The sequence below is a fragment of the Berghia stephanieae genome, chromosome 2 (assembly GCF_034508935.2).
Source record: "Berghia stephanieae isolate SIO BIC M18660-M18661 chromosome 2, UCSD_Bste_1.3, whole genome shotgun sequence".
Taxonomy (NCBI): Eukaryota; Metazoa; Mollusca; class Gastropoda; order Nudibranchia; family Aeolidiidae; genus Berghia; species Berghia stephanieae.
The window spans coordinates 38,572,685-38,585,184 of record NC_088361.1 but is presented as its reverse complement, the minus strand read 5'-3'; the positions used below and the strand labels follow the sequence as shown (position 1 = coordinate 38,585,184).

The 12,500-nt window shown below is 35.9% G+C and overlaps 1 protein-coding gene across 10 annotated transcripts in view; it reads left to right on the top strand.

The window, feature by feature from the left end:
* Positions 1 to 12,500, top strand: part of LOC144964838 (5'-AMP-activated protein kinase subunit gamma-1-like) — a 378,380-nt gene that overhangs the window by 266,944 nt on the left and 98,936 nt on the right. For 9 of the 10 annotated variants that reach the window (XM_078899538.1, XM_078899543.1, XM_078899540.1 and 6 more), the window contains one exon: positions 11,979 to 12,500. This exon is cut by the window's right edge and continues 42 nt beyond it. In XM_078899538.1, the coding sequence (XP_078755664.1) occupies positions 11,979 to 12,500 (522 nt within the window). Of the gene's footprint in view, positions 1 to 7,272; positions 8,597 to 11,978 lie in introns of those variants that run through there. The other variant, XM_078899541.1, reaches the window with a different exon arrangement.

The following is a 12,500-nucleotide window of genomic DNA, read 5'->3' as shown; positions in this document are numbered from 1 at the left end:
CCAACACCAATACCCACCCATTCGATGGTCCCTCTTTTTCTCGCCTTTACTTTCATCCTGTTCCACACTCACGCCCTGACTATTACTACTATTACTACTTAATAGTTGGGTTTCGTAGGTTCGTGTCATATCTCTGTGTTATAGCATTATGCTATTACCCGCAGTGCGTGATTTGACGAAGGGGTTTCCCCAATACCGTTCTATCGTGATACAATACATTTTGCAAATGTGTTTGTGCTACACCTTGAGCATGTTATGTTTTATCGAGACCTCAGAACTTGTCTTTGTAACTTGTGTGTGTTTATGTGACCTTATCGATATGAAAACCCCACAAGTTTAAAAAAACAGCTTCTTTCTAACAAGTTTTTCTTAGAATTCATAACAAGTTGCCAATGTTGGATTGCTTATATTATTTTTACAAATTTACATTACGATGTAATATGACTATATATAATGTTTTTTGTGTGTGTTAATGTGCGTTTCTGTTCCCGAGGACGGCCCATTCATTATCCCATGTCGCGTTAATTTGGAGATAATTGCATTTTTATTTTGGTCCTGACGGTAAATCGTAAAACAACAACCGATGCAACCAAAGCGGTGGTGGCCTACAGAGTTGCTAGATCCATTTAGTTGCATTGAGCGAGTGTTAGGCAGGAGAAATCTGCTAACGGGTTGAGGTGTTTTAATAGTGGATGATTTGAACTATAATTATATCCTATTCATTGTTCGTTTTCGAAGGAGATTTTGAAAAGGATGTATAAATAATTTTTTTAAAGTGTTTTTCCCAGATTTCTTAATCAAATGCAGCATTTTATTATTCCAGAAAATATTAGTTTTGTGCAGTGTTTTGTATATTTGTGATAGATTCACTCATGCAAAGTTTTGAGCTGGAAACGTTCCATGTTCTTTTTCGAAGCTGTTCTATTCATTTTTTTGGTTCATTACTTTTTACAGTTGGTCGCATCTGGCAACTTAGTATCATTTTATCAAAATTATAAAGTACGAAATTTGCTTTTAAAAAAGATACACTTAAAATAAAAGGGCGAAAGTAGGTATCAAAAACACTTTTTTGAAACGGACAATTAAGGAAGAAAGCATAACAATGTTATGAAGCATGAAAAATTCTATAATTTGTTATAGGACCACTCCGTCGTTGATATATGTAGCTTCATGCAAATGTCCATATTAGACGTCTACATATTGTAAAGATTTGTAGAGGAAAAAATACTTGAGCGCTGACGTTCGTGTGCTTTTCCTTTATTATTTTATAATACATTTCATTATAATATAACGACTGAACCCAAATTTCGACAGATCTTGTTCAAACTAAAGACATGCTTAATATATTGACTGCTCTTGAACTATCTAGTTTAAATATATATTTATATAAAGAATACGTTATAGCGCAGCACAGCATTAATGCAAGGAAAAAGAAAAATCAGCGGGTGAATGGAGTAGAAATTCTATAGGGGAGGATATCAACGTATTGATTTGTAACCCCTAAGTCAAGTGTCAATAGTTTATTAAAGTGTCGTGTTACAAAAAGTCTAGATATCTAGATAGACGGGCCATTTCTCTCTGTAATTTTATGACAGGGTTATCTCATTCGAAAATATCATTTTGATGATGAAGGGGATAATGATTATTGCGGCGTGGTGGTGGAAAAAAAAGGGGGGGGGGGGGGGGGTGTTGGGGTGGGTGGTTATAGTGAGGTTTATTAATTAGTATGAAGTTTTGGATGAGAAAAAGATATTGATTACGATGTTTATGAAGGTAATGATCAGATAGATGACAATTGTGATAATGAAAATAATGATGACAATAATGAAAATAAAGATGCTAATAGTAACAATATTGATGGTGATAATAGTAATAAAAATGATGATGTTGATGATGAAAGTAGGAAATAATAATAATAATAATAATAATAATAATAATAATAATAATAATAATAATAATAATAATAATAATAATAATAATGTTGATGGTAATTTTAATGATAATAGTAATGATCATAATGATGATAACAACAACAACAACAGCAATACAACAACCGTGCGATCGCAATGGGCCATTCCCAGTACACTCATGACTGAAGTGACATTTATTTGAATAACAAGCGGAATGAAAACATAATTTAAACTCAAACGAACTAGAAATTTAATTCCCTTTATCTACATTTCAAAGGAATGGATAAATTAATAGCGAAATCGCTAGGTAGTCCACCGTGACCTACCTGACTGACAATGGCTGTGTACTGTGCACGCTAAGTTCTAAATACAGTTGCTGGGAGGTAAATCCTGGACAAATTATGAAGCGAGAAGTCGAAACCCCGACAAATTATAAAAGAAAATTTCTAAGATTAATAACAGCAAGAGAAATATATCTTAAAAGTTAAGAATCCGGAGCTCTTTAATATAGATAAGTCGACTGACGAATCCTCCGAGCATTTTTAGATCATTAATCATGTGTTCACAGTTATTGGATGCTGTAACTAACAACAACAAAAATAATAATAATAAAATAGGAAATGTTATCACAATAATAATAATAATTATTATTATTATTATTATAATGACGATGATGATGATGATGATGATGATGATGATGATGATGACGACGACGACGACGACGACGATGATGATGATGATGATGATGATGATGATGATGATGATGATGATGATGATGATGATGATGATGATGATATTAGAAAAGAAAGTATATTACTAAAGATGAAGTGTAAGACCATTTTTTTCTCGACTACCTACTGTATCATGATGAACGAGATGACAAAAGAGGTTAGAGATAACAAGGGAGATGAAAGTCAAAATGATAATTATCACTAAATTGTGACCAGGCGTCTCAAAACGGTATTTTGTCGGGGTGAACCAGATATTGAAAATGTGAATTTAGCTTTAAAACCAGCGGAGATCTTAAATTTGAGTTTTTAGCTCCTTTAGAATTGATATTATTTCTTATTAATAGCCTAAAGTAAATAATGTTGGCACATGACTCGTGTGTCTGGCTATAAATTCAAATTTTATCATTTAAATCTTCAAGTCATCCTTTTATTTATTTATTTATTTTATTTTATAGATTAATAGATAAATGTACACTATTTTCCCAGAAAATATTCAATTTTTCTCCCATAAACGGGCAAAACGAGGTGAATTAAAACCAAAAAAAAAATTAAATCAAGATACTACTCATGACAGTCGGATAAGAAAATTAACATTTCTTTCCACTTTGATGTGTTTATGTTCATACCACGAACCAAACTATTTGAGCATTGTTTACCTCAAATAAATTGCCTTTTATTTGGACAATAAAGATTATTATTATTATTTCTTTTAGAGAGAAAAACATTGATGCTAGGAAAAGTAGGACCTTTTTTCCATCTATTTGACATTTGTCTACAACTTGTTTTGGCATGTTTGGAAAAAAATAATCTGGAAACCCCGCATATTTATGTTATGCGTATAGGTAAAATATTCACAACATCCACCAGCCAGGATATAACGAACCAACACACAAAATTATGTGTAACCTTGAACGTTTATAGTCTGGTTGATATTATAAAGTAGTGAGTACTAATCACCAAATGATTGTCTAAAATCAACAACAAAAAGCTGGGTTACGTCAATTTCGTTCTTTCTATAATGATTTTAAAGAAAATTTGTCTGGACGTTCAAAGTATGATGCGTGCGTGTCGTGAGCAATGAAATCATGTGTACAAGACTAGATAAGTAGTAATACTTAATCTCTCGAATAGTACAGAGGTAAAAAAATAGCATTATGTTAACCCGATTTGTCGAACATGATTTGCTTGGTACAACATGTAAACATTTATTGATTTTAATTATTTGTACTTGTGTTATTTTGTTATGGCCACATGACTCATCATCACTTAAGTTTCAAAAAAAAAAAAAAAAAAAAAAACCATTACATGACATGTGTTGTGTGTTCTTTTAGAAAGTGAGAGCAGAATGTTTACACTGGCCCAAATGTGTAGGCTGTGCGTGTGTTTATTTTTATGCGTGTTGAATGCGTGTTATGTGTGAGCGTTACCTTATTATGCTCAAAACACTTCAAAATTCGACGAAAATGTTTTCAAATATCATCAGATAGTCAATGATTAATCAATTTTCCCCTCCTCTTAATGTTTTTTCTATGAAGTGACGAAGAAATTTTGATACCTGTTCTTAGAAAATATCAATTGAATTAATAATATGATTCAAACCAATGATGTCGTATGCAAAGAAGTCAATTTAATTTTTTTTCGACCATTTTCCGATTTTCTCCGAAACGTCATATTCATCTAACAAAACTGACTAAAAAATTTACTTTTTTTTTTAATTAAAAAAATAACTCAAAAGGAATAAATCAATGCCATACACAATTTTGTTCAGCATGAGCAAAACAAGTTGTTCAACACAGCATTAATTTCGTACGACAATAACAAAAAAGTGTATTCAAATACTGTGATGTACAAAAGAAATCTGGATAAGAAAAAGGTGTATTATATTGTAACGGGGTTCCCCCGATAGCTCAGTTGGTAGAGCACTCGTTTCACAATCAAAGGGACTGAGATCGATCCCGGGTGCAGTCGAGATTTTTTTTCTTCTGACACCCCCCCCCCTCCCCCCTCCCTGTGCACCCAGCATGATTGGGAAAATACTTTGCGACAGACCAGCGTCCTATTCAAAGGGTAGCAAGCAATTGCTATTGTCCGTTTCACGCGCTATAGAAACGGGATAAACTCCGGCTCCCTGGGCCTTATGACTTTTATATATATAACGATTTTCCTGTAGTGGGTAAGAAGAAGGTAAATAAATGCACAAGTAGATTGGATCGTGAGAGACCAAAAGCCAACCTTTATGTTCGCTTGATGCGATTCATTTGTTTGCTTTTAAGAGAATACAAAAATACAAGAAACAAACACGGACCCAAAAATAGACTAGAATACATGGCACATCATCACGCGGAAGTCTTCAAGAGTGAGATCAGACCGGATTGTGTCTAAAAATAAACCATACGTCACTTATTACATCATCATTGTCGTCCCATCCTCGGTCGAACGAACCAAAAATACCGATCTCGCACTCTCGTTTCTTGTTCCGTCGTTCGTCGCGGGTTGCCAGAAATATTTTATCGAATAATGTCAAAGGCAAATGCTACGAAAAATGGTCAAACATAATATATAACAGCAGCTTTATGTCCAAAGAGGTAGAAACACATAAATGTGTTAAAAATTAAAAACAAATCTCCCTCTTCACTAATGACATGAAAAATTAATGTAGTGTTCGTCTCTCTCTCTCTCTCTTTCTCTCTCTCTCTCTCTCTCTCTCTCTCTCTCTCTCTCTTTCTCTCTCTCTCTCTTTCTCTCTCTCTCTCTCTCTCTCTCATTCTCTAGGTAGGTAGGTAATTTGTTTTAAAACTTGTAATATTATTTGGTAGGTATTCAAGAACTATATTTTTAAAGGCATAGCATTATACTAAAATGAATTACTGGCAGGTGCGTTTTTTTTTTAATGACATTCGTTTTATTGTGCAGATTTAATGCCAAACTGGCAACCCTGTTTCATGTCTCTCACCAACTAATACAAATACATACCATAATATAATCTTAAAGGACAACACAGACTTAATGCTAGTATTTCTGTCTGTGTTTCGTCATTTTATCCATTGGGCTGTTATTGAAAACCGATTACAAGGTTGATAAGAATGATAATATCAAGTGGGTTTTATTATTAATAAAGGTGTTTAGTGACGGGAAAGAGAGAGAGAGAGAGAGAGAGAGAGAGAGAGAGAGAGAGAGAGTGGAGACGGAGAGGGAGATAGGAGGGGGTGGAACGGGGAGACAGAGACAGGCAGACACATAAACACATTTTGTAAGGATAATAATGATAATAATAATAAAAATAATAATAATAATAATAATAATAATAATAATAATAATAATAATAATAATAATAATAATAATAATAATAATAATAATAATATTAATATTATTAATAATATTAATAATAATAATAATAATAATAATAATAATAATAATAATGATGATGATGATGATGATGATGATGATAATGATAATAATAATGATGATACTGATAATAATGATAATAATAATATTAATATTAATTTTATTTATTATAATAATAATAATAATAATGATGATAATAATAATAATAATAATAAAACAATAATAACAATAATGAAATAATATTAATAATATTAATGATATTAATAATAATAATAATGATAATAATAATAATAATAATAATAATAATAATAATAATAATAATAATAATAATAATAATAATAATAGCAATAATAATAATAACAGCAATAATAACAGCAATAATATCAATAATAATAATGAGAGAGAGAGAGAGAGAGAGAGAGAGAGAGATCGAGAGAGAGAGAGAGAGAGAGAGAGAGAGAGAGAGATGTGGCATCATATTTACCTTAATAATTAACAACTAATTCGTATTCTGTTCAGCTATTTGCATTGTTGATAAAATAGAATTGATTATTGAGCCGTATCTTGAGAAAAATGTCCGATCAAAACAGGGAAACATTATTTTACTGACTACTAGTCTATAGATTTAGTTATAAGTTATAACTGCTATTAAGAATAACCGCTCGAATGTTGTGACCAGTGTATCAATCAGATAATGCGAACGAATGAAACAGCATTAGATAACAAAAGTAAATAGTAAAAGTCGTCGGAATTCATTTGCTTAATGTGTTCAAACACATCGAAAGATGCTATAATTATTTTTTCTCTTGGAATATCCGTGTAAAATTATTGACATTGTTGACTATTGATTAAATTGTCTGGAAGTTTTGTAGTCGTAGCATTCCTCGCTCCCTCTCTCCAATACCTGTCGAGTTATTATTACCTGTTCGAAATGGGTTGTTGTCGGAGAGAGAGAGAGAGAGAGAGAGAGAGAGAGAGAGAGAGAGAGAGAGAGATGAATAGCGGGATTGAAACAAACGACAGTACGGATTCAATAAGAATAGCTGATTCAGCTTGAAATATCGATATTTTGGATGGAGAGATAGCAACGTATTGGCATGTCTTTCAACATACATCACTTTTTTTTTTCTTCTTATTTTTGTATTTTTGTTCTTATTTTTTCCTCTTGATTTATATAAATATTTTGCCATTTCTAAAATCTCCGACTAGCTCAAGATTTTCAGGAAGCTAATCGATTTTGAATTATATGACTGGAATACGTAGGGTTAGGATTGAATGATCTTTATACAGATTCGCGCGAGTTTAGAATAGAAATCAAGTCTAAGTAGAGGACGGAGTATCTAGATATAAATATCGATTCATCCCTGTGACAAAAATATATAGATACTATTTCGATATAGGTATTTTCTGTTGTCACTTTCGCTCATTTTGGGATGTGTATTTGGGTGTTGGCCTGTCAAACAATTGTGCTCCTCCTGGAGAATGGAGTGTTTGATAAGGGAATGAACGAACGTGAATTAAGATGTAAAAAAGCAATTTCCTGACTGCTATCGATCACATTGCAGGTTGGAAATAGCAGCTCTGTGAATTATAGCATAGCAGCATCGGTAGAAGCAGCAGCAGTAGCAGCAGCAGGTGTAGTGGGAACAGCGTTAGCACCAACAGCAACAGCAGTGGCAACTGAGAAATAATAATAAAGTTAACAATAGGTGATCGCAATGACGAGTGTTGATCAATGTGTTGTTGTTGATCGTCGGGTTGAAATGAAATGAGTGCTTTATAATATTGACTTGGAATTAGATGAGTCCTTTATATTGACATTGAATTAGATGAGTCCTTTTTTCATTGAAATGATGTGAAATGGTGATGGTATGATATGAAATGGTGAAACATAAACGATGTTTTCAGCGCTGTGGTGTTATTTCGTGGGATGGATTTAGATAGATACAAGTGCTAATGCTTATTAGACATGTCCTCTTACCAGTGTTGACTATGTTTTCATTCTAATTCCATCGGAGGAGATTTTTTGTTGCAGTGATTACTTAATAATATTATTATTATGATGCTGAAAAGCCCGTGTGCCAAGTTGCTATTGGTTTTATAATGCGTGGCTGTAATATTTGTCTATTTCATCGGAACTGTAATTTGCACCACCGCTGGGGTTCTACATCTTCTTTGGAGGATTGGAATTATTGCATAAATCGCGGCATTGTTAATTGTGATTGTATTATCTATTTCATCAACAAAGATAATAATAGTAATAATAATAATAATGCATTATATTACCCTGAAGCTGTCTTTTCGAATTCCGTCCTGGGGGGTGGGCTTATGGCCGCCCACATGGCCGCCTGCTCGTCTTGTCGTCTGAAAGTAACGGGAACTCAGCATAATTTCATTGTTCATCACAATTATTCGAAACGCAATCCTCGTTGCCATAATAATGTACTGATATTTATTGTTGTTGTTGTTTTTGTTGTAGTTGTTTCCTTTATCATTGTTCTTTGGGTTGTGGTTGTGTTTTTGGTTATAATGTGCTCATGCGCATGCCTTCGCAGACTGGGAATATGTCTGTCAGCCGATCCATCTACCCCTCACCACCAACCCCAAAGGGTAAGTAGTCGTAACGAGAGTAAAGGCATTGACACCCCCACCCCTCTTTGAAAAATTATCTGATTAAGTAGATGGTTTCTTTTTCCACATTGACTTTTGTCAACAGGCCACTTCGTGAGCTTCATCTATCTATCTATCTATCTATCTATCTATCTATCTATCTATCTATCTATCTATCTATCTATCTATCTATCTATCTATCTATCTATCTATCTATCTATCTATCTATCTATCTATCTATCTATCTATCTAAATATTTCATCTTTCTCTATTAAAAAGAAAACAAAAACAAAAACTTTGAATCTGGCCCGAATTAAGTTGATATTTAAGATGTATTTACCATGCATTAATGTAATGGAGATTCCAATGTGAATAAATGGAAGATGAAAATATACAACACATCATCTGTATGAACAAATCTTGTCATCTTGAAATCGTGAAGGGCGAGACTGAAAGGGAGATAATTCATGAAATGTTAATGAGATAAAAGACAATGATTGCTCGTCATGCCATTGTCTCCTTATGTCCCTTTCATTGGTGTTCTCTTTCAGCTGACATCATCTTTGTTGTCCTCGTTGTTGTGTAAAAATAATGACATTGATGAATGAAGATGTCGATGATGATGGTGATGATGATGATACCGATGGTGATGATAATGACACCGATGGTGATGATGATGATGATACCGATGGTGATGATGATACCGATGGTGATGATGATGATGATGATGATGATGATGATGATGATGATGATGATGATGATGATGATGATACCGATGATGATGATGACTGATATTTTGGTATGGTATTTTTGCTTGTATTTTTCTTTCTTGCTTTGTCTGGCACCTTTCATACACACTTGTTCAGATCTTCAATATCACTTCATCGGACAATATGATTTACATAATACACATTGCAATTGCAATGATATCGAGGGGAAATAACCGTCATTACCATCTAGATAGTTCATTGTCGTAATCATCATCGTTATTATTGTTGGACAGTGTCACTCGTCTCATATTATGCGTATTATGATGCAAATGCGTTGTTGTTGTTGTTCTTCTTGTTGTTATTGTTGTTTTGTATAATGTGTCTATGTGAGTGGATTGAATTTATTTTTTTTTTGTTCGCTTGTTTGTGGTTTTGTCTTCCTTTTCGTGGGGGGGGGGGGGTGAGGGGGGGGGGGGTGAGGGGGGGGGGGTTGTATTTGGTCTTTTTTTTTTTTTTTTTTTTTTTTTTTGTAGTTTTTGTTTATATTGCGATTTTTGTTGTTTATTTATGGTTTTGTTTTGTTTTACTTTTGATACTACGAGTCTATTCCAACCAAGTGAAGACTGGAATAACCCAGGCATCGGCCGCAGTGCAGCGCCGCAAAGTGAGCTAGGGCGAGGTGACTTGCTCAAGGCCACGCAGCGCGGCGGGAAACCGAATTCGATACCTTGTGGGTACGAAGCAAATACCATACCCCTGAGCCACGCTAACCCCCCCCCCCCCCCTCCCCCCGACCCGAACTTGCCTCGTATGCTATGCGTATCGCTCAGTTTTCCTTTGGTCAAATATGGGGTGTATATATATTATATAGTCTTTATTCGATCAGCACCAGGGGCTGGAACACTATTCTGTCAACCAGTTTCCTGTTTATCGAGAATAGATTGGAATATTGGCACAGGCATCTCGTAAATTACGACGGCCCGATATGGTACACGGAGGTTATTGAACTGATAATGGAGGTGCTAGGTGGACCCCCCCCCCCCCCTCCCCCTCCACCTTTTTTCTCTCCCTCATTCACCCACACCCCTCTCACAATACTATAGAAAGATAAACTCTTGCCGTCTCCTCAGCCCCCTTCACCTTATCCAATTTTGTTTGGCTTTGTGGCCTTGACCAGAGATAGGACTTTATTATTTCCTTTTGGCCAGGCCTTAGCTGAGTCCTTCGTATGGAAGTTGGACAGTCGGATGTAAATCCACGTTATGGAATATTGTATCTCTTTAATAACATTTGTGAATCATCTGCCTGTAACGTTGTAAAAGTATATATTGGAAATATCACTACAGCATGTCTCGTTTCGGGGAGGGGGAGGGGTGTGCCGATAGCTCAGTTAGTAAAGGGACTGAGATTGAACCTGAGTGAAGTCGATTTTTTTCTGACCCCCCCCCCCCCCCCCCCCCCGCCCCTCACCCAGCAGTGATTGTATAGCTGGGTCTGTTTGACCTAGTGGAAAGTACTTTGCGAAAGACTAGCGTTTTATCCTAAGGATAGCAAGCCATTGCAATTGTACATGTCAGGCTATAGAAACCGGGATAAACTCCGGATACATGGGCTTGATGGCGCTGAAGGACTACGAGTAGGTCTCTTTTGGCGAAGATATCACGTGCTTGCATCTAAATGATGAGCATTTGGCTAGTGAGTATAAGATTACTGAAGGCAGCTTTTCTGTTCTTCATTTGATGTCTAATTTGCCTCGCATATACTTAGGCGCTTGTGACAAAAACAATATGCTGCGGGCTTTCTAATTAGTTCCTAATCCAAATCAGCTATGTGGTCTTGTAGAATGACACTCCACTTCGGATCGGAAGGTCCTTGGTTCGAGCCTCGCTCGGTGCATAGTTTGAGTCCCTAGAAAAAAAGCTCTTTACTCACATTTTATTACCGCACTCAGGTGTAAAGTGAACACATGGTCGTAAACAGCGTTGTCTCTGTCTGAAAAAAAAAATGCAATATCGCCTAACAGGCGTGGTGATCAGGGACACTTTGTAAAGCGCGTTGAGCACACCGTCGACAGCGTGGATATTGCGCTATATAAAAATGTCCTTTTTAATCCACGAAGTTTTCACTTACCTACACGTTCTGTCTTTCCCTTTTCTTGGAAGATGACACTACTAAAAACGAAATACAAACGTATTGCAGCTATAGTATGACATCATTGCTTATTTATAAAGCATCTGGCCCGTGTCATATTTAAAAGCCTGCTTGTAAACATCCGTAGTTCTTGGGTTTCAGTTTCAGTTCATTTATTTATGTCTGTTCAAGAGCATCGTATACGTTTTTTTATTATTACACACACACACACACACACACACACACACACACACACACACACACACGAGTGCTTGAGAGAGAAAGAGACGAAGGGGAAGAGGGGAGGAGGAGGAGGAGAGAGAGAGGGAGAGAGAGAGGGAGAGAGAGAGAGAGAGAGAGAGAGAGAGAGAGAGAAGAGAGAGAGAGAGAGAGAGAGAGTTGGCCGCATTTTTTAAATAACCTAGTTTTATCAATGATGTCAGATTTCGAAACCGCTCTTGGGTTCGTTTCTATGTGACCATACCTTTGACATGTTTTCGTCATTATTTTAACCAAATCTTTTGTTTTCCCTCTCTTCTCAGGACTTGAGCGCCTTTGCTATGCCGTTACTGGACGGAGACAATACAGACGGAAACATGATGGACAGCGGAGAGTTCCGAGGTCGTCCTCGGTCATCATCGGGATCTTCCGCCTTCAAGGGATTCCTCGGCGGGAAGTCCAAACATCGAAACAAATCCTCAGAGCGAGAAGAAAAGGATAATGGCAAAGACAAAGAAAAGAAGGATAAAGACGGGTCATCTAAGGTCAAAAGCTTCTTCGACACGTTCCGTCCTCGATCGAAATCAGACGCTTCCGCACTCCAGCGACCTAAAAAGAAACCCCAGATTCAGATGGACCATTCCATGGATGAATCTACGCTTTCCGTCCAGATGCAAGCGCATCAGCTGAACGGCTCTCAGGAAGTCCTGACTCCTATGGGCCAAATTCTTGAAGGACAGATGCTTCATGTTCCCGACGATGACGTCAAACTACGTCACAAGTCTGGTGGCAATCAGGGAGGAAAGGACGGATTCTTGGGCAAGTTCAGAACGAGGTCGAATTCG